This window comes from Arvicanthis niloticus, chromosome 3, assembly GCF_011762505.2.
Source record: "Arvicanthis niloticus isolate mArvNil1 chromosome 3, mArvNil1.pat.X, whole genome shotgun sequence".
Lineage (NCBI taxonomy): Eukaryota > Metazoa > Chordata > Mammalia > Rodentia > Muridae > Arvicanthis > Arvicanthis niloticus.
This window is the reverse complement of record NC_047660.1, coordinates 128,424,151-128,451,641: the sequence shown is the minus strand read 5'-3', so window position 1 is coordinate 128,451,641 and position 27,491 is coordinate 128,424,151. Positions and strand designations below refer to the sequence as shown.

Genomic DNA, 27,491 nt, shown 5'->3' with positions numbered 1-27,491 from the left:
AAATGGTCTTATCAGATCCAAGGCCGGCCTTACCTCTTTGGTAACAGACTTACCTGTTTGGACACTTGGTCCCAATCTAGCAGCAGCCCTGGAAGGTTGTTGTAAGAAGTGAACTCCCGGAGGGTTGTCCTTGAGGCTCTTAGCCTGTCCACACTTCCTGTCTAGCTCTGCTTTCTTTATATGGCTAAAACATGACCATACTCCTTCCCAATGCCCTCCCCACCTTGATGAGCTGTAAAGGCTAACCAAACCCTTCCTCTCCTAAATTGCTTCTTGTCTGGTATTTTGCCACAGCAATAAGTAACTGTGTGTGCACAAAAATGATTTAGCTCTCACGAAATAACTTGCATTCCATTCTTGGATAAGCAAAATTTTGAACGCCACTGAATCACATTGCTTTGCCATACAGCACTGTTACAAGTGTCCATAGATAATGTCCAAAAAGATGTTAGTTTTGTCAAAGTGATTATGAAATGCAGTGTATGTTAGATATCTAACTTGGGGATTCCCCTGGACAAACTGAAGTCGATGAAGAAAGACGGCAGCAGAAATACATGAGAACGTGTGCTTGCAAAATGTATGTGGGAGTGGAGTGCCGTGCCATACACTTCAGCCAGCGTAAGAACTGGGGAAACACAGATAATTGTGTAAATTAAAATTCTCTCCAGGACATCGGAGGTTCGGGCAGGTCTGCTCAGTTTGCTTGATGAGTAGATACACCAAGGCTGTGTATTCTGCAATATACAATTCTCAGAACAAGTTTTAGTATCAAGGTAATTTTTTTTCCTAGAAGGCTGACATTTTTTTTAAAGATGTTGGTTCTGACAACTTTTCTTTTTCCCCCCCTTTTAAAAATTGGTTATAATATTTACATTTCAAATTTTATCCCCTTATCCCATTCCCCCCACCACCCAGGAACCTCTTATCCCATCCCCCCTCCTTGTGCTTCTATGAGGATGTGATTTTCCAGTTTCTATGATGCTGTTTCCATTAACATAAACTGCTTCCTAAATTTCTAAATCCTTCCCTTTGTGTTATTAAATCTCCTATTTTTCTTTCTTTTTTTCTTTTTTCTTTTTTTTCCTTTTTTTCCTTCCTTTTTTTTTTTTTAAAAAAAATGGGTATTATATTTACATTTCAGATTTTATCCCCTTACCCCACTTCCTCCCACCACCCAGAAACCTCCTATCCCATCCCCCCTCCTCATGCTTCTATGAGGTTGTGCCCTCACCTACCCCCCCCCCGCCTTCACTACCCCCTTCCCACCCTCACAATCCCCCCCTACTCTGTGTTTGTTTTTCATGGGACCAAGAATCTCCTCTCCCACCTATGCCCAACAAGGCCATCCTCCCCTACATATACCACTGGAGTCATGGGTCCCTCCCTATGTGCTCCCAGGCTGGTGGTTTAGACCCTGGGGTTTTAGAAGCTATGCTTAGTGCTTCCCATAATTTCAGTTAACTCAGTCATTCTGGATTTCTGACAGGGTTGAAAACCTATAGTCTCATAGCTAATCCTGGCTATTTACTTTGAGAGAAAAGATCTGAGTGGATGGTTATCAGCTGACATTCATTCTAAAGCCAAGAAAAAAGCCAGGTTCAAAACTAAGTGTTTTAGTTAGGAGAGATGACAGAGGTTCTGGTTAGTCAACAAAATGATGGACTGGGTATTAGGACTATCTTGTACCTCACTGGTACAAATAGGCATAATTATGCTCTAATTGTATTTTGAGAGAAAAGTTTTATTTTAACAGGAAGGGTGATATGTAGGAGGAGCTAAGGTAGGAGGAGTACTGAGAGGAAGAGATGGAGTAAGAAGAGGAGAAGAAGAAGGAGAGGAGAAGCTAGGTGATGAGAGAGAGAAAGAGAAGGGGGAGGGGCATGAAGGCAGATGTTCACATGTCTGCACCAGTCAAAGATAGTTTATATATCTAGGTTGGGTATTGGGTTACACTTCTGATTGAGCATTACGAAACTTATAAAGCCTTTGATTAACATTTAAAAAATGTATAAAAGAAAAAAGGAAAAGGAGGCATGGGACAGGGGTTTTCTAGGGAGGGGAAATGGGGAAAGGGGATGGCATCTGAAATGTAAATAAAATATCCAATAAAAAAAAGAAAAGAAAAAATTCAACTGCTAATGTCAGAAAGCAGTTCAAATAAATAGAGCTTTATTTCGATTGCATACTGGCAAGACAAGGAGATGGCAGCTTCCAGCAAACACTTCAGTGACTTCAGTGGGTCAACCGTGGGAGCACCAGCACCTCCCAGATTTCTTCATTTCTCCTTTCAGATTTACAAGGTGATGGAAGTAGTCCACACATGAGATGTTGGGAGCCCTCAACACCATTTCTGGAGACCATCCAACAGACTTCCAGTTCATCTTCAGTTCCAACTGAGCCGGAATAGCCAGTGTTGGAAGCAGGGAAGGGTGAAAGGGCGTGGCTATGGCTGATAGGGTAGCCAATGGATAGTCTTTTCAATGTTTACCTTTAAGAACTTGCACTGAGATCTTATGTTGGTGGCTTCTTGTAGGACCGTGAAAGGCAGCCTGGTTTCTGGTTGAGCTAAGGTTGGAAACCCTGTGACACTGAGGGATGGTAGGTGTTTTGCCTGGTTCCCGGACACTAGGCTCCTGACACAAGGCTGCAGCCCTCCATAGATTTGTGGCCATCACTCAGGTAAGGGCAGTGCCCCAAGCCCCTCTACAGGTAGAGGATGTGACCACTGATTATGTAGCCTCAAAACAGATCTCCATTTTGATGAGGTATCTAAAGGCCAGAAGGGCTTAGCCAATTAAACTTTCTTTCCCAGACACTCCTTCCCACAAAAGGTATTTAATCTCAGGCCCACTCTGAGAAACTGGGGTACAGTTTTTACTCGTCTATTCTCCACTATGACAATAAAGGCCTTAAAACCATGGACTGCTTCCTTTCATCTGAATCTACCATGGGGAGCCACAGAGAAGGCCTTTGCCTACCAAGGCAGCCGCCAGCTGACAAGTCAAGGACTCCTTCCTGTGGGATCCAGCCGGAGCTGCTCCCCCCCTCCCCCTTGGCTTCCAGCAGTACCTGGGTGCCCAAGAGCCTAAGAAGCAGACAACCCCCCCCCCCCCGGCCTCACTGCAGGCCTGGGAACCCCAGAGCCAGCTCAGGCTGAGTTCTGGGACCTCTGACTGCGCTCTCCCCCACCCCACCCCACCCCACCCCCGCCCCCGCCCCCGCCCCCAGTGGTGTCCTGTGTTCACATAGTTTGACTCCCAAGTGGCCCGAGCCCTGTGGTGGAGCAGACCCAGGACCTTTCTCCCCTTTTTAACTCAACAGCTTCTGTGTTGTTAGACCTGGTTACATGAAATCTATTTTCCTATAATAGCAACATTTCTGTTCATGAGACCTTTCCATATTGAAGGGAACGTATAACATGGCCCGTTGGCTCCTGTTAGATCAGTGCTCTCTCCCCTTTCCTTTCTCCATTGTATTCTTCAATCTAAAAAGTATAGCCGCCCTAGCTAACCCTTTGGGTCCTGTTTTAGCCCTGGAAGCTCCCAATGGACCACTGTCTACAAGATCCTGAGGTTTTATCCTTAAGTTAAGGAGCTAGGCAAGGGCTCACTCTAACATGTAAAATCTCTCTCCTTGTTTCCCACTTTTTAAAAGTCCCTTCCCATAACATGCTCAGATATTTGCAGATAAGGTTCCAGTGGAAGACATCAGTGACCTTTCCTCTAGAAGGTAGAAGTACTCTTTTAATATGAGAGGGAAAAATACTGGTTGACATCGTAAATTTGTATTATGAAGATTGCTTAGCCACACTCTATATAGCTATTTAAACACAGGCCAGAATGTTCACTATTGGAGATAGACCATTTCTATCCACTTGACTCAAGAGTTCTTGGACCCTTCTCCTTTTGTTGGTTTGTCCTTGTCCAACTTTGATGTGATAGTTTTCATGTTATTGTATTATATTTTATTGTTATACTTTTTTTTTTTTTTTACAAATGAATGAATGAATGAATGAAAACTAAAAGATTAACAACTGAACTGTCACTTATACCTGCTAGGAGAGGAAAAACCAATTTTCTCCAGTAGACTGACATTGGGTATATGAACCACTCAAGAGTAGTTGACCAATATAGAAGGCACTCCACAGGTTTGTGTGTGTGTGTGTGTGTGTGTGTGTGTGTGTGTGTGTGTGTGTGTGATTGTGTGATTTCATTTTGTCATAGTTTGGGTGGGTTGTTTTGCTATTTTATACCTTAGGGTATGATTTTATTTTGTATTTTTAATTTTGGCAGTATGTTGTGGTTTGTTTATTTTTTGAGAAAGAACTTAAAGCTGGGTGGATAGAGGGAGGGAGAGGGTCTGAAAGGACTTGGAGGAAGGGAAGAATATGATCAAAATATATTTAAATTTTAAAATAGTTTGAAATAATAAACTTACTTTTTAAGAAAGACCTCTTCTCTTCTGTTGCTCATGTTGCTAAAGTTTCACTCTTCAAGTTACAATCCTCTCCACCTCCTTCACTCTGTTTTTATCTCTGGAAAAAGCTTCTAGCAAGCCTGACCCCTCTATTTGTGATCATGGTGTCACCTCTTTTGCTGGCATGTTTTCATCACCAAGCATCCTAAAACCCTAGCTATTGGCTATTACACCAAGTTGACTTGCCCAGCCCACAAACAACCCTCAAGCCCTCTCCATCCTAGTAGCATGGTGTAAACTCTTCCAACTTTTATTCTCTTCTTCCAGATTTCTTGGGGGAAAAAAAATGATCTCTCCCTATGCCCATTCCTTTCTCCCTGTTGGGTTAATTACTTGTAAACTCTCCCTTGCATTGAAATTGATAGGTCTGATGAGTGTTTCCTAATCTTCCTCAAGGACCACTTGTTGGACAAAGTAAACTCAGATGGGTCATTTCTCCCTTAACTGTTGACCTTACACTGCCCTTTCTAAGTTTATTTTTATGTGTATGATTGTGTGCCTGGGTGAGTTTATGTGTACCATGTGCTTGCAAGTGTCTGTAGAAGCCAGAGGGCATTGAATCTTTTGAAACTGGATTTAGAAGCCCCTATGAGCAACTTGGTGTGGGCATTGGTCCTCTGCAAGAGCAATAACTGCTCTTAACTGCTGAACCATCTCTTCAGCCACAGCCCTGGTCGGGTTTTTTTTGTTTTTGTTTTTGTTTTTTTTTTTCTTCTTCTCCTCCCATCTTGATCACATTAGAGCCAGGAGAACAAGTAAAACATCATAATGAACATAAAGATTGGGATTGACTAAATGTTCCTTTGTCTATCTTAATACGTTTTTATTGGAAACATAATAATTCACATTTTTGACAGTTGCCTTTGTAATGACAGTTTAGTAGTTAAAATGGAAGCTGTTTAGCTTATTAAACTTGCAACATTTAACAACCGGTCTTAAATTTTTTTTTAATTTCAATTGTGTTAATTTGTGTGTCTATGTGCTAGAATGCACATGTGTGTGCAGGTGTCCACGGAGGTCACAAGACTATGTTGGATCCCCTGGAGCTGGAGTTAGTTGTGAGCCACCTGATATGAGTGCTGGAAACCAGATTTAGGTGGTCAAGAACAGCAAATAAACACACTTAACCACTGGATCATTTCTCCAGCTCCAGCAACTGGCCTTTTAGAGAAAAACTTTGCTGACTCCAATATACATGGTCTAGACAATCTAGATCTAGACTGAAAACCGAGTGGTAAGCATCAAGAGATGATTACAAGATGCGGTAAGGAGGGCTGGAGAAATGGCTCAGAGGTTAAGAGCACCAACTGCTCTTCCATAGGTCCTGAGTTCAATTCCCAGCAACCACATGGTGGCTCACAACCATCTGTAATAGGATCTGATGCCCTCTTCTGGTGTGTCTGAAGACAGCTGGTGTGTACTCATTAAAATAAATAAAACTTTTCTTGTAAAAAAGGAATGTAAGAAAAAAGATGCAATAAGGAGATATAAACTATAAGTTGAAAGGGGTGCAATAAGGAACTACAAAAATTGGAGTGACACCTAGAGATTCCCATGTGACATACATGTAAATGATGCTGTCTCGAACAAGGGATGGTATTAGAGCCAAGGGACTAGATGTGGAGGGAATGTGGGGGTGGGGGGAGGATGTGCTTTTCTTAGGGATATGACATATTTGGGGATGCTTACATTATACCCAATAGAAATGATACCTGATTTAATGCCCAGGAGGAAAATCTTAGCTTAAAAAAAAAAATCTAGAACTGCTTATGTGCCAGAACAAGACAATAAAGCCTGGACCCTGCAAAGCAAGGCATTTCATTTCAAAGTAGCCCCATACAGACATTTTTCCTTACCACAGACTGAACTGCCCAGTTTCACACATCACTTTTCCCAGCACACTTCATAGTTTATCATATACAGTTGGCCTTAGTATTCTTCGACTTGTTTAAATTTGTTTAACAAATTTTATTTGCTAACAAATTTGTTTAACAAACAGGAGGAAGTGCCAGGGTGGGAGGATATCCAGGGAAGGCCCCACCCACTCAGAGGGGAAGGGGAGGAGATGACTGAGAGGGGGCAGTGAGCAGAATGTAAAATGAATAAATATAAAAAAAATTTAAAAAGGTTTTGAGTCTTGTTTTGTTTCATTTTTTTTTTTCCTTTCACGGGGTTGGGTTGGAATAGAGTTGGGTTTTGTTTTGGGGAGATTTTTTTGGTGATGCTGAGGATTGAATCCCAAATTTTACATGTGCTAAAATTTCTTTTGAGTGAAGATGCTAAGTATAAATGGATTCCAGACGACGTTGTGAAATTGGTGTCACTTTGATTTCCTTATCTAGAAGAGTGCACAGGTGATAGGTTGGTTTGAGGGGGCTAAACTAAAATTTTTAAAGTTAAGGCATTTTCCACCAAAATACGCCTCTCCTCCCTTTATGCAAGGCAGATCTTAGAAGGGGGCACAGAAGCTGTATCTCTCTTGTTGTCTATGTACTCTGTCTTCTGTTGTGGGAAATATTAAAAAAAGAACCCATGCTATCGCCAGCATGGTGCTGGTAGGCTGGCTGGCCAGGCACCTGCAGGCAATGGCCAGCCTATTCTCATCTCATGGAGACTCTGACTCAAGAGCTCCAAAATCTCTGCACCCAGCTCTCTAAATTCCTTCTGGCAGGTCCCTACCATGCCAGCCCCAAGCTTCAAAACTCCCATGGTCTTTTATGGTGCACATCTAGCAAACCCACGCTTTGCCGCCGTACCTTTCACTCCACACAAACTTAGTTCAGAATCAATGGTAACTCAATCGCTGTGTGCAACAACTAGAACGCTAATCTTGCAAACCATATTAAATCTAAATCCTCCCGTGGCAAATCCTGGGGGATTCGCCACTTAAACCGGGAGACACTAGTAGCTACATCTTGTCCTCTCCGTGTGGACAGCCCTGGTGTTGCGTGTATTCTGATGCTAAGTCTGCTCTCCCAGGAGGGGCTGCGGACCAGGAGTGAATCCCATACACGGGTGACTTGTTGTGAACCGTCTCCCAACCTTAACTTGTAAAATAAAGGTTAGAGCCAGTGATTGGGCAGTGGAAGGGAAGGTGGAGCTGAAAAGTTTGGGGAGAAGGAGGAGACAGAGAAGGAAGGATGACAGAAGAGGTGAGAAAGGAAGGAAAATGGAGGAGAAAGACGATTCAGATTCTGTGCAGCTTTAATTAGCCACAGGTAGCTATGAATATCATAAAAGGATAGAATAATTGGGATAACTTGTCTTATATAGGTAGGCAGCTTGTATCTTTATGAATTGGCTCAGAAATTATTATATGGGCACCTCGTGAATCGAGAATTTATTATATATAAATCTGATGAATTATAAGCTTCTAGAGTTTTGATTTACTGAGTTAAGGGGATTTGTGACAACTAGCTTCAGGGGGAATAGCTTTGAGACAGGCGAACCGAAGTTGGGAAGACCTTGACTGGGGCTGGCTTAGAGGCAGGGAGACCACCAGGCAGAGAGTAGCTGAGAGTACCTGGGAATAGCGCAGGATGGAACCATTTTTTAAATATTACCTGCAACAGTCTTAAGTTTCAGTCTCTTGCTGACTTTGATTTAGAACAATTCACAAACAGCTGGTCACAGAGAAGCCTCAGAGTCTAAACTTGCCAGAAAAATAATTTGTGGCTTCTGCCATGATCTTCTTTTGACAATTTCTCAAAGAAAAAATTACCTCACAGAACTTGCTCTCAGCGGAGGTAAACCTCAAACTGTAAAACAGTACACTTTCACAGAACTTTTAGTATCTTAAAAACACCTTTACTGATTTCAGCTTAACATGATGCTGACATACTGAAGTTCTATGCCGTGTGCTTGGTCCTTATACTAGAGGACTGGGGTGGCTTGTGTAGAGATTTAGTGTTAGACAGGCCAGGTTCAGGAGTTAATACTTGTAGCCGTGAGTTCAGCACTAATGGTAAGCATAAGTTTTTGTTTGTTTTTGATTTTATGAGATAGGGTCTCGATAGGTAGTCTGACTAGTCTGGCCTTTATACTATACACACCAGGCTGGCCTTGAATGTGTAGAAGGGCCTCCTACCTGTCTCTCCAGTGCTGCCATTACAAGCATAGACTACTACTTCCAGCCTGTTCAAAGTTAATAGTCTTGAAACAGTGATACATTTAAGTGAGGTTATATGCAGACTTTCAATGAAGTACAATCACTTAAACAACAATAGGACATGATTCTAAGTTGGTTATCAAACCCGAATTTCAGGCTAGCAGAAGTACATAGTTGTAAAGTGCCAAGACTTGCAAATGCTTCTTAGAAGGTTATTTAAACTCCAACCTGTGAACCATTTGTAACCCATCCAAAACAAAGGAGTTGTGCTACCAAAATCTATCACCAGATACCTGGTTCAGCTAACATTTTCCACAAGAAACACTGACTCCTTCTAAGTCCTTTCAGACTGCTGAGCCAGCGCTGCTGGCTTCATCTCCAGTGTGGTTAGAATTCCACTGTTAACTGGGTAAACTCAGTGGGGAAGTAATTAAAAGGACAATCCCATTGCCTTCTATGCACCAGATGTTCCAATCCCACCCATGGAGATCCATCCAAAACAGCAACTTGAGTTTTGTGGGCTATGGCACTTCAGGTATGCCCAATGCTCAGAGGGGCTCTCCAGAGTGAGGGCAAATAACACATCTTCATAAACTTGTTCTTTAACCTTGGCGGGGAGAAGAGTAAAAATTAAGGCAGCTTCAGATTAATTCTCTCAAAAGACATTTATTTCCACACTTCAACATGGCAAATTTGTAAATTTGCTTTTATGGAAAAACTGTTTTTTACTGTGTGCAATCACTAGCTACTGTTTTACAATAAACAATGTTCCAGGAAAGGTATGAGAACTTACAACTTAGTAGCCCATTAACTATGGGAAACACACAAACTATCTCAGGATTCCTCAGAAAAAAATATAGACAATAAAACGTGGTTTTACACAAGTGACTTAAAATTAAATTTTCAAATGCTTATTACTTTTGGCATCTGGCATAATACTTTTTAGAAGTTTTATAATAAAATATCACCATTTGGGAAAGTAACATTTCCTAATGACTGACTAATGACTTTACCTGAATTAACACTGATGGAAAGTAGAAAAGCAATCAATAATTTACCAACAGCTTCTCAATTTCAGAAACACAAGAGTTAAATTTAGCATCTTCAGTGTTTGGCTTCTTGGACCAACAGACTACTTCTTAAAGAATGTATGTGCATACTTATTATTCAGATAAGAGGGCTCCTTTGGCACCTGAGTTGAGCATAAAACACAAGGAAACAATATCTAATATGAAACTGTTTAAAGGCTATATTTTATCTATCTATACATATATACATATACCTGTACACATACACATATGCACACACATATACAAAAGGCAAACAACTTTTCCTTTAAAAATAACAAAGATGTAAAAGAAACTCAACGTTTAGTCAAACAAAGACACCGATGCTCAATTTACATAGCTTAAAGTTATCTAAAGAATTTGGAATTTTATTAACAATTTCAAGAATTTACAGGTTGTTAGACTAACACCCACTTCAATACACAGGCTTTTAATTTGTTTTGGCAATGGAATCTGATAGAGTAGCATATTTATGAGATGTTATCTTAACATGATGTTAAGAGACCTTAAAATGGACACCAGTGGGAAATCTCCAAAGCAGTCCCTAGGCCCCTCCCATCAGGACTGAACATAGATATTGACCATGGACAACACTGGACACTCTCATGTGTTGTGCCCACCAGAACACATACACAGGGAGTCTAAAGATAGCTGCATGTCACGCCTCCTCGCACACTAGAATTTCACACAAGAACTCCTGAAGTACCTATGCTCTAAACGATGGGCTTGTATCCTGAGGCTTAGGAGGCACCCAGCACTAAGTCAGCTGCCTGAACTTAACATTTCCCTTTATGAATATGTCTGACTGAAATTAGAACACATTCGGTACTATCCAATTCTCTTCTACTCTAATAATTCTAGAGGATGAAGGCCTCTTTTATTTGCATACCATGTATATCCATCCTCCAGATCTTACTAGATCTGATATGTGATGCATGTACAAAATACATGAGTTGGAAATGATGTCAAGCTTCGACTTAGTTTGCAGAGAAACAGCCTGGATCGGTCTGACTCCCTTCCTGCGCTGGTTGACTGTGCCCTCTTACAGAGTGCATGGCACATAAAGAAAATCGTACAGTTTCAAGCTATTGGTAACTAGGAAACATTTTCCATTATAAACTGTCTCTGGAGTAGTTATAAAGCAGTACATATTGTGGTTTACTCTTGACAGCATTTCCCCAAACAAATTCTCTGTTAATAGAGTTATGGTATAGGGCTCACCTTAGAGAGCACCTACTAAATTCCTGTTTCCATTCTGTTCAATCTTTACTAACCATAATAGAACCCATTTTATAAGTTCGGCTGAATTTCAATTCTTTCAGTTGCATGTGTACTCATATGTACAATTTATAATTTTTGTCATATATTTAAATATTTTTCTCTGTAAAACAATTTCAAGACAGGGAATGATATGCTAGCTAATAGAAGCCTAGCATTTAAACTGTTCCTTAAGTTCTTCTAAGCAAAAGTGCATTTATAATATAAACATATTATATATGAAGCTACAAACACAATCTCACACCAGAGAAGATTTCAAATCTCCAAGTCAGTCCAGATGAGTCACAGAGAAAAATGCTAACAGAACAAATCTGGAACGAGTTCGTGGGGGCTGGGCAAGGAGTCGTCGAATCGAAATCTTTTAGAAACTAAGCTGCCATCCTCAGGGATGTTCTCCTTGTCCTCCCGGTCTCCACAGCTTCCATTACAGGAGGACTTGGGGGTCTTATCCTCTGAGGACCTGAGGGTCAGATCCTGAATTTGAGAGGAACCTGAAGTTTCCTCAGGATGAAACAAGCTTCCAAAGTCCCACTGCTGCAGCCATGAATGGGAAAGGCAGGACTCTGCTGTTGGTCTTTTCCTTTGGCAAAAAGCAGAGGGAAGGTGAGCACTCAAGGCAAGCTGAGCATGTCTTCCAAGTACACTTCAAAACGAGCACAGACAGTATATACAGTAACGTCCAAACACAACGGTGGATATAGCCAACTCTCATTAAATGCTTATGTATACGGCAGGGCTACTTCACATGCTTCTAAGAAATAGGTACCACTGCTGACATTTAACAGGTCATTGGAGGGAAGATACAAGATTTGGTTTGAGGTAAATTTCCCAAGCCTGTCCATGTAACATGCCAGTCTGGATACTGACTTTAGTCCCCCAAAGGGCCCTGTATTAAAGACATGGCCACCAGTCTGTGGCATTGCTGGAAGGTGGTGTAACCTTTAGAAAATAGGGCTCACTGAGGTCAGTGAGAACTCGGTCACATTACCTCCTGAGAAGTACTCATTGCTTTCTTTGCCCAACTGATAATACAACATTTCACTTTTACTAAACAAAACCATTTTACTGTAATGAGCTCACAGATAAAGATTTCATGCACTTAGATTAAGTAGCCATTCAAACAAACACTTGCCCAGTCACAAACTATTCATCTCAGTGAACGTCTGCATAGCTAGAATGGCATGCTGAAGCCATGGAGCTTCACCTAGGGTTTACACTTTCACTGTCAGCTACATTTTTATGCACTTATCCATCACATGTGTACTTACACACACACACACACACACACACACACACACACACGGTTGAAAGCAGATGAACAATTAACCTTATGTCCTCTTTCATGACTCATGTGTCTTTGGCCTGCATTCTGCCCTTCTTCACCACTTAATAGCACTCTGTCTTGTTCTCCTTTCTAGATATTATACTATACCTACACGTTGAGCTCTGAACATATATACATGTGTACAGTATAATCTAAGATCTGCATATGAGCAAAGCACATGGGTATTTTCCTAACATATATACATGTGTACAGTATAATCTAAAGTCTGCGTATGAGCAGAACACACGGGTATTTTCCTAACATATATACATGTGTACAGTATAATCTAAAGTCTGCGTATGAGCAGAACACACGGGTATTTTCCTTTGGTTTGAAGCACCTCACTTAATGTTCTACTTTCTAAGTTCACTCATTTTCCTGAAAATTTCATGATTTTTCTTTACAACTGAATAGTATTTCATCTTGTATATGTACCACATTTTCATTATCTATTTATCTATTGATAGACATCTCTATTTGTTCTATTTTCTTTCTATTGCAAATAAAGCACCAATAATCATGGATGCACAAATATCTCTATGGTAGGATATAGTTCCTCTGGGCCTATGTCCAGATACGAAATAGCCGAGTAATATAATATTTTATTTTGAATTTTAGAGAATCTTTACGTTGACTTCCACAATGACTGTATTAATTTACACTCTCACAATCAGTGAATAGGATTTCTCTCTCCCTATATCCTTTCCAACATGGGTTATCTGGTTTCTTGATGATAGCAGCTCTGACTGGTGAGGTGGTAACTCAAAGTAGACAATACATCTTAATTAACTTTCAACATGAATACAGAATTAAAGGTATTTTATTTATCACTCTTCCATCCTAGTATACCACAATCTGTCTAACCAGATACCTATTGGTGCTTTCACAATCTTGATGTTATAAACAATGACCTAATGAACACTAAGAAAAGGCTTTCTAGAGACTTAGTTGATCATCTCCAGAGTATAAATTTATTTTTTGTATTGTGAAACATGGTTTTAGGTACCATCCTAATTACCTCTAATATACAATAATACCAGGATCTTCTAGAAGATTATAGAAAATAAGTAAGTTTTTATAGTATTCAGGATGTACCTTTTGAATTTTGACCTTTCTTCCTTAATCTTTATTATATAAACTAGATTTCAGTGCTTGGGATCACACTAGTGAAGGGAAGTCTACCATTTGGCTTCGCCCTCAGCCCATAGAAGTCAAACTGAGTAAGGTGAGACAGAAAAGACAACTATTTCCATAAATATTTTCTTGGGAGTCCAACTTGGAAAACCACTAGGCATGACAGTGACTGCCTGTCATGCTACAGAGCAATGACAGTGACTGCCTGTCATGCTACAGAGCGATGGGGGCTGCTCTTGGTTTTTAGATTCCTTTATTACAGAATAAACACTTGTTTTATTTTCAAGTTCTTCCAATTTGGAAACTCTTTGGTGGAACTATAAATCAGTAACTTATTTTCAGCATTTATGCTTTAAAACAGTAACTTAAATCTTGAAAAGATAGTCTTCAATGATATTTATCCAATACTTTGAATTTTAAGATTACTTTCTGTTACTCAAAGGAAGGAAAAACATCTATAAACTCAAAGATTAAACAGCAACCATTTGGTAGGTAGCTATTTCTAATCTTTTGTTTTTCTGTACAGTCTGTTTATAATTAAAGCAGTAATGTGCTTATTACAGAAAATTTAGAATATAGGCAAAGGCTATTTAAGAAAACAAAAATGGCTTATAAGCAAAATTATAATATTACTCTTTATATAAAATAGGTATTTATGTCCAATAAATACCTTGAAAGAGTTGTCTGGAATCAAATTAATCCAATAAGATATTCAGAAACCTATCTTTTTTCTTGCAGATAAAGAAACTGAGTCCTCTAGGAGACTATCTGTCAAAACTAGAAGCCTAGAACGTGAGACCTATGGCCTGCAGGTTGAGCTCTAGGACTTCTTAAACAAGACTTGTGCCTCTCCTTGCCTCGAAACTACCAGTAACCAAGGGTCTGGAGCTAGGGTCACACCCTTTCATCAGTACATACCTGATTCATTGCATCTTTAGCACATACTATGCTGAAAGATACTCTACACTTCCAGGCTGTCTTTTTTTTTTTTAAGCAATCGAAATTTGCTTAATTTTTATATATAAAATGAAGCCACACAGGAATAGACATTTACTCCTTTAAGATCTGGCAATTGGTAAATTCTGTCTATTATGTAACAGGCCAATTTAACTGGAAATCATTCACACTGAAATCCCATTGTAGTAAGCCAAGGATTAGCAGTTGGTTGTGAAAACATTACCTCAAATCTTACCTTGGTTCTAAGCTTCCTGTTGTAAGTTTTTTGTTTTCTTTTTCTTTTCTTATTTTTTTTTTTTTTTGCTTAGAGTTACATATTTTTTATTTAATGGACTTTCATATCAACTTTCTTCACATTTTACCAATGTATTATTTTATATAACTTTAGAATGTACCTTTCTTGTGAATTTAATAGTAATTTTATTTTACTGTCATTTTTTAATTTTATAAAATAGGTTTCACTGAAATAATTCTATACGTGCACATAATAGGTTTTATTACTGAGAACCCCCTGCCCTGCTTCCCCATAACCCCGCCCTCTTTCCTAGCAGTTCTCATAACCCCGCCCTCTTTCCTAGCAGTTCCCTTCAACTCATGCCAATGTCCAACAGTTTCCAAACATGGGATAAAGAGACCTGACTCACATTTTTGCATAGAATGCATCTTTATCAGGCACGTGTTATTTGTTCTGTAGCAGCATTTAACTAAGGTCATTACTTACTCTGGATTCTTTACTAGGAGGCTCTGGATGAAGTCTGTGGCCAGTTGTGAAACTGATGAAAACATTTCTTCTGAATAATCTACATTCACTTGAGAGATATTCAGGTATGTTTCCTGATTATCTTCTCCTACAAATGGTGACGTATGAGTTAACAACATATATGCTATTATGCCAATATTCCTGAAAAACAAAGAAGGGAGAAGGAAGCTTAAATGCGCATTAACTTAACAGTATTTATAGACAATACAATTAATAGTCCCCAAGTCTGGCAAAGCTTAAAAAATACTTAAATTGCTTCTAGAGATTACTGTACCATAAAAACTAAAATAGTTGTGTTGTATTTGCCTCACCAAGAGAAGGGAGTCCACAGACATGTTATTATCTACAGCCTTCCTTACAGACACTTGTTCATCTGCCCCATGACAATAAGGATCTGAGAGATGTAGCCAGGGTTCTGTGAAAAAGGCTGCAAGTTTGGCAAAGCACAAAGCTAAATGGGTAGAATTTCTAAAAGCTGTAAATATGTTAAGAACAAGGTCAGCCAGGAGCCAGAACAAGTCAGCACACCATGCTTAGCTAGCTAGCACACATGGACTTAGCCATGAGACCTTTTGTACCATTGCAAACCCATCAGTTTCAAAGAACCAGGACAATAAGGCTAAACTTAAACTCTTCACTTGGACTATGAAGTCAGTTTGTCTCAACAGAAGTTCCAGTGCCAATACCAGTGCTGCTCCTTGTGAAGGTCTCTTGAGATGGCTGCAAGCCCCACGATTCCCTACAGGTGAACCCTTATAAACTTGAGCCTCTGTGTGCTTCTGACCTCAATCTGCTCAGCAAATGCTTACCTCTTCTAGACTCACACGGCTAAGCAGGGCCTCATGCTTTGACTGATGTGTCATCCTAGCTTCTTGAGCAATTTACTTGATTACAGAGTGTGTGTCACTGATACAGCCTGGTTCACTCTTACTCAACTGAGATGATCAATGGGAGGGAGTTCCTATTTCCGTGCCTCTGGCTCAAGAGATTACTAAAAGTAGGTAAAAATTTCTTCAATGGTATCTTTTGAATAAAATTTTTGAAAGAAAGCCTTAGGAGAGTTGGTGGGCTAGCCAGCTCAGCTATCTGAATTAGCCAACCCCAAAATTTGTATCATCTGTGAATGGTTGGGATGCCTGAAATGGCCAGTCCTGCTGTCCCAAAGCTGTAGGATCTCCATGACATTAGGGCAACAACAAGATAACTGAGAAGAATCCCAATGAGGATCCAATATTGATGGTGTCATAGAAGCCAGAGACCTCAAACCAGACCAGTGACTCACTGCAATGAACATTTGCAAGTGAAGATGTGTGGACAGAGGGATGTACTGTGGGACACACTGTGACATACTACAGCTTCCACAACAAGGTGTTTTCCATGCTTGCTGTTGTTTGTTTGTGTGTGTTTTATTTTAGGGGAGGAGGTTGTAAGAGCGATGGGTGATTATGAGGGGATGGGGAGATGAGTGGGACTGGGGTGCATGATGTGAAATTCACAAAGAATCAATAAAAATATTTTTAAAGCCTTATCTTTACTGTTAAAGCTATTTTTAAAATACTAAATATATATTATTCAATTTTGAAAGATGGTTATTTAGGTCTCCAGTAGGGTCTTACCACATATCTGTTGCTGTGGTAATAGGATCATAGTTGAGGATTTCTGGAGCTGAAAGAGAAAATTAAATTAAAGCTCAACACAGGCAAACTTTAAAACATGAAAATCACCTTGCATTAAATTAGAACTTGATTTGTTATGAAAGGCAGAGTAATACAAACTCAACAGAAATTTAGTGAGGTTTTAATTACTTTGAAATTAGACACTAAGAGATATCTAATACTTGAAAATCATATGAATAAGTGGGCTGTGGGCCAAGTCAGTGCTGTCGTAGAGGAGCCTGAAGCTCTGCAGGAGGAGAGCTAGTGTGATAGAGATGACCTCAGAAAAAGTGTTAGGAAGAAATCTTACAAGTGCAGTTTTATTGCTTTATATTAACTTATACTATCTTGTTGGCTTCATGTAAGCTTATCTCTTAAGGGTAAAACAGATCATGTTCTTATGACATTAAAGAAAAAAATCTTACAAATGCCAAGATTTTTCAAGCAGATTAAATATTCTTAAATTATCAAAAAACCTAACTTCCTAACCAATTCCCACCTGTCTCTTTCCTTGTCCCTCCAAAGTGTAACATAAATTACCTACACTTCCTGAACCTTACAGTGACTTTCCAGTTAGTAAATCCCCAAATAGTATTTATAGCTAAAAACTGACTGTTTCTCAACATGACTTTATAATGTCTTCAAAAAGAGCTTTCCCACCTTTAACATTTTCACGATCGATACCTGTGAATTATTTATGCTGTCAGTGTCACTAAGCTATGTATGACCTTTTTGTATACTTTTATGAACTATGTTATTACTAACTATAACTATGTAGTATAGGACACTATAGCCCATATTAACATTCAGGAGTTAGTAATTTTCATTTCTGGGAGATAACTGCCTAGCTCATAAGACCTGTTCTGTTTGCCTTTATCTTTTCAATGGAAATATCCATCTGAACAATAACAAATGGGAAAAAAAAGAAAAGAGAAGATAGCTATCTCAAAATATTTGATGTTTACCTGCTTTTCACACATCTTAAGAATTTTTTGTGTGAGTAATCAAAATTGTTGATTTGGTACATTATCCTAGATTACCTCATCTTTTCTGGTATCCTTTTGCCCAGAATCCTCTTTACAGCCCTACTAAAAACTCTCACATTTGACAACAACGGGCACAAACAATGAACAGCACCTGCGGAACCAAAGGTTGCACTGCACACAGCTCACCCAGCTCGGGCCAGGAGCAGACAGAAGCAGATGTGAGAGCCACTCCAGCCGGCCTCAAAGGCTCTGTTTCTCTCATCTCTATCGTTTGCCTATTTGCTACTGATTTCCCTCTATGCTTTCCTCTTTTCCTTACACACAAAGCCAGTATAAACAAGTAATATACTTTTACACTTAGCCAATGTCCTGTGAGTTGTTCAAAATGCTTACATATTCCTGTATTCACTATAACTCATCTAATGAGTCATAATCAAATTTGAATGCATTCAACTTCTGAATCAAATGAGTCCTGGTATTGTGTAATCTAAAATATGTGAGGGCTTTCCTGTTTATTTTTGGTACTAAGCAAGCACTCTACCTCATGAGCTACACCTCTCTCAAAAAATATACTTTTAAAGAAGTATCTTTATAAATTTCAAAATGGTATAAAAATTAAATGGAATTCTTACCTAAGTATTCAGGTGTTCCCATGATTTCCCGAAGCTCACATGCATTTCCAATTTTTCGAGACATTCCAAAATCTACAATTTTTATGTCCCCAAGTGGGTATATACTGCTCAAAAGTATATTCTGTGGCTAAATAAAGCATACAAAAAGTGATAAGCAATAGACAATGAAGGAGGGTACTTATCCTATTATAGATTTAAAATAAATGGATTAGACCCTGTGTCTTAGAACGTATCCATTTCTCAGATACTTTATCCCGATACCCAGTGAACTCCCCATTAGGAGGAGTACATTCTTCATCATGAGCAAGTTAACAAGGACTCTTAGTTCTTAAGATGTACCAAATTCTGCCCACGAAAAGCTCAAGTGGCAAGCACACGTGTACACACACACACAGAGACACACACAGAAAGAGAAAGAGACAGACAGAGAGAGAGAGAAGAGACAGAGAGACAGACAGAGAGACACAGAGAGAGATGCCCAAGCCCATGGAGTCTTTGCAGCAGAGGTGATGGTCGAGCTAAGTCTTACAGGAAAATGAAAAGGGTCTGTCTGATAGTAGAGTAAGCATGAATGAATTAGCATACATATCCCATCCAGAGTAGAAAGTGGTTCTGAATCGTGTGATGGCTCTAGATGAGCTGGGCCTGACTGTCCCAAGGTTTATAGCTTAGACAGTAAGATGTGTGCATCCTCCACTGTCTCCTAGAGACATAGGACTTGACTGGAATGTCACAGGTGCAGACTATGACAAAGTGCCCTCTCAGAGCCCATTATAAGTGTAGAGGTGCTGCTCAAAGTCTGCGCAAAAAATCCTAACAATCTCTTCTTAACGGGGTAACAGTGTCATGCTTAATGTTAAATTACGAGAAAGTATTAGAAGAGACAAGTCACCTCTGCTGCCAGCTTCATGGTATTAAAAACCAGGTTTACAGGCTTTCCCTACTTCAGTGCTATATGATTAAAAACCAGGCTTACAGGCTATCCGTACTTTAGTGCTGTATGAGTCACTTTGCCCTGATCAGAGATCATCACTCCAGCACTTACTCTGTTGCCTCTTTCCCAACCATGTGATTACAGGAGAGACAGGGGGAGGCTAGACTGGAAAATTTTCCTTCCTCTCCATGAGAGACAAATGCAGATGGGGCTGGTTTTTTGCTGCTGGTGGTGGTTTTTTGTGTGTTTGGTTTTGGTCTTGTCTTCTTAAGGGATAGGAGAAACAGCTGGACACTGTACATTTTAAAGTATTTAAAGAACTTTCAAATGGATTCAAATTGAATCCACAGTTGGAGAAAGATTTGGAAATCAGAGATAGGCCTGGACTATGACATGCAGTGGTTTTAGAATTATGTTATGAAAGTGGCAAAGGAACTCTGAGGCTCATGCAGGCAAACTGTATAGGCAGAGCAGAACCCATTGTTTAATAAACCCAAAACAGGTTCCTTCAGACTTTAAAGTCTGTGAGTAGTTGTGGAGGAAAGACAAGAAAGAACAGCATCACCAGAGAACATCACTATGGTTCTGGGGACTAGGGTAAGGACTCTAATCTGCACAGAGACAAGGACCATGACACTTGAAGAAAGATGAGTGAGATCTGGAGAGGAGGAATGAGGGGCAAAGAGAGTGCATTGACCAGCAATCAGCACCAGTCGCTTCAAAGGGAGGCAGTGCTAGGAGAGGTCTGGCCAGGCCTCTAGGAGCAGGGGGAGCAGGGCGACGGCAGGACTAGTGTAAAGGTCTTAAGTGACTTCACTCAGGCTGCTCACACATACAGCTTCTGCCTGCAGCACACCCACACAGCAGAGGGCACCACTGCAGTCTAGAGGACCACAACACAGCTTGTTTGTATCAACAGCACCCTAACACTGAACCCCCAAGAACACAGAAGGAACACTGATGTTGTGTTAGTTTAAATCACATTAACATACCTTTAAATCAAGGTGAACAATGTTATTCTGATGTAGATAATGAACTCCTTCAAGGATTTGTTTAATGAGTCTGATAACGTCATTTTCAGATACCATTTCGGCCAACTCAGGTAAACACAGGTTGAAAATTTCTCCACCTGCAGCACTGAAAGAAAATTCAAGTGGAACCTTTTAATAAATCATTTACCTAAAAATAACCTTTAAATACTGTATAGCTATTAAGTGAAAAGCACACAGCCACGTAAATGTTAGTGTATATATCCCATCTCTGTCTGTCAAAACTAAGAAATGTGACGTACGTAGGATTCAGTGGTCTCAAACCTAAGTTCCAAGTTGAATGTTCCAAGCACCAGTGTAGCTGTAAGCTGTCACTGATTAATGTACATAGCATTCCAAGGAAAGCCATGAGGATTTGCAGCTGACAATGGTTTATGACAACACAGGAAAAACTATCAGCTGGTAAGAAACATGTCTGAAGGCGCCAATGACATTCACTTCACTTTACTGCTGCTCTACTCATCCAAAACCTAAAAATTCATGAGAAACTAACTATTATTTGACTGGAGGTATGATGATAAGGCAGTCTAAATGTCAGAAATTTCATATCACTGTTGCATTTATATTAGTAGTTATTGCATTTATAGTAGTAAACTACAAAATAAGGCATAGGAAGGCAAGATAGAAAAACTGCAATCTGAAAAAGAAATAAATTTACCCTCATGAATATTTTATATAGTGGCCACGTTATCTGTGCATCAGTGTTTACTTCCTATACCCTTCCCTTGGGTCTCCTGAGGAAGGAGTGGGAGTCCATGGTGTAAGCTGGCAATATACCTTCACCCCTCTCTTTTTAATTAATACCATTTACTGTAATTAAAAATCCCACTCAAAAATAGAGTGGTCTAACTACATTCCTGCAATGGTGGCAAGATACAATTAGCAATTATACTTCAAATACAATTATAATACTGTGAACACAATTCCAAGAAAGTAAGAAATCAAAAGATGACACATTATATTTTCAGAAATTTGTTTGCTAAGCACTTTATAATGTACAGGATGCACCAAGAACTGAGAAAATCATACAAAGCAAGACACAGGTCAGCAGGATGCTCACAGGAGTGTCACAGAAATCAAGAATTCATTCTGGTCGCTGCTAAATTAGCTAGTACATGAACTTTTAAAATGTCTTATACAATGACATATTTAATCAACAGAACTCTGTAATTTCCTAAGGAAAAATGGGTATCTTACAAGGGCAAAGTTACCAGCTGTAAATTCCAGGCAAGTTTCCGTTTTAAGCTAATCTGTTTCAGGGAAGCTTTTGTCATATAGTCTTCAGAAAGTTACAAAATGTATGCCATTATTAATTTTAGTTTGCTCAAAATCCAGTATTATCAAAAACTTCATATGCCTATTTAGAAAACATGTTCTCTTTGACTGTTTTTTTAGGTGTTTTCCTTAATTACTTGCACATGCTTCCAAAGCACTTAGTGTGGACACGGTCCTCACCTCATGGAGGAGAGATACAGTGACTTGACTAGTCTCAACATCTCTCCTCAATTCACAAGAAGATGTAACAATACCAACTTCTAGAAAGTAGCATTTATTTATTCAAACAGTCAAAGAAAGAACTAAAATAGTCACAGAGACGTTATAATTGGAATGAAATACTCCTAGTCGTACTAATTACTAAACAAAGTTTACATATATTTACAAAGTTAGCAAATGCAGTAACTCAAAACAAATACAGACATTGTTACAGTTAAACACACATTTATCCTTTGAGCTTGCAATAACTTCCAGGAATTTGCCCTGAAGCTTCACCTATGTATCACAGGCTGAATAAAAAATAATTAAACAAACAAACAAAAAGAAAACCAACAAAGCCATACAATGGAGTTCTTTGGAACTGGGTTCAATTTCCATAACACACACACACACACACACACACACACACACACACACACACCAAACTATTTATATGTCTTTGAATTCTAAATTATGCAAACCTTCTTCAATAGGTAAAAATTATTTTTAAAGTGTTTTAAAAGATGAAATCCCAACCCTGAATATAAACAGAAGCAAACAGATTTAACTTTCCTCTGTATCTCTGACTCTGACTATATGGACCATACTTTAGCTTAAAAGAATAGGAAAAAAATGAAAAAAAAAAAAAAAAAAAGAAAAAAGAAAAGAAAAAGGGGGCTGGGGGAAATCTAGTTGCTTGCTGCCAGGTGTGATATTAGCAGGTTTAAGCAGAACTGACAGATCACTCCACTGAAACCAGAGTGTCATGTAGAGCCAACTGACCAGGTTCAGCCAGGGAAGATTCAAGGAGAACTTGGTATGCAGAGCGAGGAAGTCTGCAAACACTAATTCAACCACATCAGAAGAATACAGATTGGAGATTTAAAGCCTACTTAACAAATTTTAACCTTTGATAAGTTCAGGTCAAATTTGGCATGAAAGAAAAATAATGGAAAAAATGATAAGGGCCTACTAATTTGATCATAATAGGTTTTTAATTAACTCTATTCAATAGTTTAACAAAACCATGAATACATAGTAATAGTAAAATGGAAGAAAAAAGAAAAACACTTTTATCAGAAGAATACCATGTCAATAAATGTAGAATAAATAATGGAATTAGAAAGAACCATTTTCTGACATTCACTGTAGTTGTTAATTTGTGCAAGTATGTCCATGGTTATGGAAATTTCTGGAGGAAAATCTGTCAAAGAGATAGGTATTTACGAGGTCACCATTCAGATTAGTAACTGACTACAAAGAGTTGTTCCTTTATTTTGAAGATACACTCATCTTTAAATTTAACAAAACCAGCTGCCGGTGTCAGGCAGTGTAGCACACGCCTTAATCCCATCGGTTGAGAGGCAGAGGCAGGCAGATCTCTGAGTTCCAGGCCAGCCTGGTCTACAGAGTGAGTTCCAGCAGTCAGGTCTACAAAAAGAAATCTTGTCTGAAACAAACAGCTGACATTAAAGCCACCTATGTAACAAATTAAGAAACACACATCATCACCCACAAGGACCATTCTCCTTGCCAAACAAGTTATAATCTAATGACAGGGACAGCCAGACAAATCTAGAATACATGACATTTCCTGTGACAAGTGATCACATTCACTACCCCAAAAAGTCCATGTCATAAAAACCAAAACTATTAAAGAGACTTTACAACTAAATATAACTATATGCCTCTTGACTGGATCCTGTGTTGAAAAAAAGTTCTTATGAAACACTTGGAGACAGTAAAGAAGTGATTCTACTTAATGCATACTGACTTTACATCTGATACTTATGTTGGTTGTGTAGACCAACTCATTTCTTAGAACAAATCCTGCAGTGTGCAAAACTATGCAATCTTCATATAGTTCAGTAAAGACATCAAATGTCAACTGATGAATTCACGTGAAGAATATACACATGTCAACTGGTTTATTTTTTCAAGTTTTTGTAGATTTGAAATCTGTCTGGCCAAATTGTTAGAATTAAACAAGAATGCCCAGTGTGACACTGCCACCCAGAAAGTAGTAAGACATGCCTAAGTCCCAATCCTAGCAATTAACTTTAGTCTTAGTCACTTTAAGGGATTAAATACACTAATCTACCCCTACATTTACTGAGGGCTAGTTCTATCTTAGCCAGAGGTAGTGAGATCTCAGTCAGTTCTACTTGATGGGAGCCGACTTTAAGCAGAAAGCGGCTAGAAAGCAGCTATCAACTTTGCAGCCATCTCGAACCATATACCCTGATAGAGACGTGTTTTTCAACAGCCTACAACAGCTGAAGCACACTCCGACAAACATCTTGTTTATCCCACATAGCTTGTTTTACTGTTTAGTGACCCCAGCTGCATGGTGCACTTGGTAAAGTGTCTTCACCTGTGCTCTCCTGCTTGTGCTTATAAATACCCAGGATTTCCTTGTAATAGGGTCAATAGGGAGTGAATATAGTCTATGGGAGACATTAAACGAGACTTGACTACAGATCCTCTGGCTTGTCTCTATTCTTCGTGTCTCTTCTCCTTCTTAACACACACACACACACCCCACACCCCCCCGCTAGGCCCCGACCTGCGGAACAGAGCGGGCTGTTACATCTACTAATTTGTTGGGTATGGTAACTGGATCCATTATCAGATTGTGAACATGACTTGTGCATAAAATACATCATGATTCTGAGGAATTTTGTTGTAGTTCTTCAGATGATCTCCAAACAGGATTAATACCGCCAATGCCTTGTATTCATCTCTATACCTAGTATTTCATTAGCTGTTTCTCATGTTAGCTACTTTTCCCATAATTTACAGAAAAGGAACTATAAAAAAGGCAGCTGAAGAACTTCTGACAAAAATCATCATAAAATGCATAACAATGAAATGGCATTGGCAGTATCCTAATTTTTCCTGTTATGCTAAGTTTACTCTGTAGCTTCTAGAACACACCTTTATATATCTTCTTCTAAGAAATGTATATACTACTCATTGTTCAGTAATCTACATGTCAGTCAGTTTAACCTTTTAAAAATTGTCATTTCAATTCACAAATTAATTTTAGTCAAATCTATTTCCTTGAATAAAACAATTGATTTTTAAAAATCACATGAACAAATCTCTATTCCTTACAATATAAATCCTAAAACAAAACTCACAGGAGATGGGGAGGTAACTCAGCAAGCATGAGGATCAAGTTCTGATCACTAAGCAGGTGTGGTGGCCTGCCTATAGCCCTGATGCACAGGACACAGGGACAGTGTATCTAAGGAGCCAGCAGGCCAGCCAGACTGGCAGAAAGAGCACACTCCAGGTTCACTCAAAGACCCAGTCTCAATGTATAAGATGAAGATCAATTGAGAAGACACCTAAAATCTATCTCTGGATTCGACATGCTTGTACATTATATACACAAACTGCATGCAAACACATACACTACTCACACTCCATATACACAAATACATGTATAAATAAAGTAAAACAGGACAAATACACTTTTACATTCTAAGGGCAATGCATTATATACATTGGCTGGTAAAAAGAATTACTACAGTTTGTAGCATGATTTTCTCTAAAAGAGTACTTATCTTTTTAAATTTGTGTTGAAATAGATTTACTTTACTAAAGCCTATCAAATAGAGAGGTGAACTCAGTATTAATTTACTATTCTCTTTCAAATGTTGTCCATCTTCAAAAACTAGTAACTGTATTTGAGGCTGAATTATTGACTAGCAAGCCATGGAGATCTTAACAGGCTGATACTCATACCACTTCATCCATTACTGAGGATTTTAGTATTTTCCATTTTTCACTAACCTATTTTTTTTCTTTCTTTTGGCTACAGGTGCTGACATTGCCTTTTAAATTGTATGTACTATAAACGTCTTAACAATGCAATAGATGTCTTTTACAAGTTCTCTTCTTGAATCATTTCCTTGGACATGTTTTACTAAACAGATCAGTAAAACATAAAACATGGCTTCTATTTTATTTGTCAGTAGATTATTTCTAGACAAAAACCTCAACTTATAAACTATTAATATGGAATTAAATTCTTGCAATTATATTCCCAAATTGTTATGTTGCCTATGTTTGTTGCCTGTTGTTAGTGAATTTTGATCTAGATATTTGAGGCTATATATTTAGCCTTGTCAAAAATGTACAAATATAAACTATGTCTCTCTGATATTTTATCAACAGGTATCTTTATAAATGTTGTCATGCTGTTACTATCTCTGACATTCTGCATTGCATTCCACCAATTAAAATAAACACCTTATAGGGGTGGGGAATAAAATCTGGAATGTAAATAAATAAATAAAAAATAAACACCTTAAATGTATGGAAGCACATACTTACTATTCTAACACCAAAATGATTTCGGTTGCATTTTCATAGACCTCGTGCAGATTGATCACATGGGGACAAGACCTGGCCAGCTCCAGCACAGCTATCTCATGCAGAATCTCCGCCCGGCAATCCTGCCCTCTTCTTCTCTTTTTCAGGAATTTGGCAGCATACTCCTGTCCAGTTGATCTTGATATACATTGTCTAACCACAGCAAATTTTCCTCTAGAAAGAAAGAATAGGACAATTTCATAACTCCAACCAACTTAAGGTGAGGTCTTTCATGTATCTGTGCTATCAGGAAATTTTTTTTCTTTCTTTCTTTCTTTCTTTCTTTCTTTCTTTCTTTCTTTTTTTGTTACAAGCTGACACAAATGTTATATGCTCTTTTATTAAGTCTATACTGTTACTTCATAAGTGTAGATGATTATCATAGCAGAATAAATTATTGTTTTCACTATCAGTATAATACATTTTCAGTGTATCTGATAATGTCATCTGCCTATCAACTCTATGCCTCTAACAGATTCACAAGGAATATGGATCCTATGGAGGGTACTCAAATATATTTTATGATCAAGTAAAAAATTAAGGGTGATCAACAGTTTGGTATAAAGACAGCTAGTAATGTCACGTCTACCATTTTAGGAAAGTATATGTGTTTTTATCTCTTTAATAGAAGTACTTAGCATCTTACCCAAACTTAAAAGCACAAAGATTATTTCTCCTGGTATATGCATATATTATAAGCATTTAGTTTTGCAAAGATATAAAGCTATTCTGAAGCTAGGATTATTCTAAGAACAAACTATTGATTTGCATACTCCCAAAAAAAAGGCAATATGCCCTTAAACAGTAAAGTTTACATTCAATTCCTGAGGGTTTTCAGATTGAAGCCTACCATAAACTGATAGGCTTTAGTCTAAAAGATCCCAATTTAATAACTAAGAATAAACCACATTCTAGTTTCTGAAACTAACTTGGGTATAAATAAATCTCCAGAAACTTGTATTTTTAATTCCATTGCTATAGTTACTCTCAGAAATAGACTTCTAACATAGATGGTCAGCTGATAGCAGGGTCAACCATTCAACCCAAGTGATTTAACCCCCTGGGGGGTGGGGGGTTGGAGAAGAAATTGCTTGCCTGGATTTTATTTGTTACTCCCAAGAACCAGAACAACAGATTCCTCCTCATTATTTCCCAATTACCTTAAAATCAGTGTCAATAATCTAAAACATATAACTAATCATTAAAAATAAAGTATACAATCTATAACATGAAGCCTACATTTATTAAAACATATCTCAATGAAATAAACTGCCT

The 27,491-nt window shown here is 38.6% G+C and overlaps 1 protein-coding gene across 1 annotated transcript in view; it reads right to left on the bottom strand.

Annotated features, from left to right (window-relative positions):
* Nucleotides 1–9,230: 9,230 nt before the first annotated feature.
* Stk17b (serine/threonine kinase 17b) overlaps nucleotides 9,231–27,491 on the bottom strand; it is a 30,732-nt gene continuing 12,471 nt past the window's right edge. Inside the window, exons 3-8 of the mRNA XM_034499055.2 lie at nucleotides 26,178–26,390; nucleotides 20,304–20,448; nucleotides 18,378–18,504; nucleotides 16,721–16,769; nucleotides 15,066–15,245; nucleotides 9,231–11,509 (exon numbers count right to left, since the gene is read on the bottom strand). Of these exons, the coding sequence (XP_034354946.1) occupies nucleotides 11,227–11,509; nucleotides 15,066–15,245; nucleotides 16,721–16,769; nucleotides 18,378–18,504; nucleotides 20,304–20,448; nucleotides 26,178–26,390 (997 nt within the window). The 3' untranslated portion in view covers nucleotides 9,231–11,226. The remainder of the gene's footprint in view (nucleotides 11,510–15,065; nucleotides 15,246–16,720; nucleotides 16,770–18,377; nucleotides 18,505–20,303; nucleotides 20,449–26,177; nucleotides 26,391–27,491) is intronic.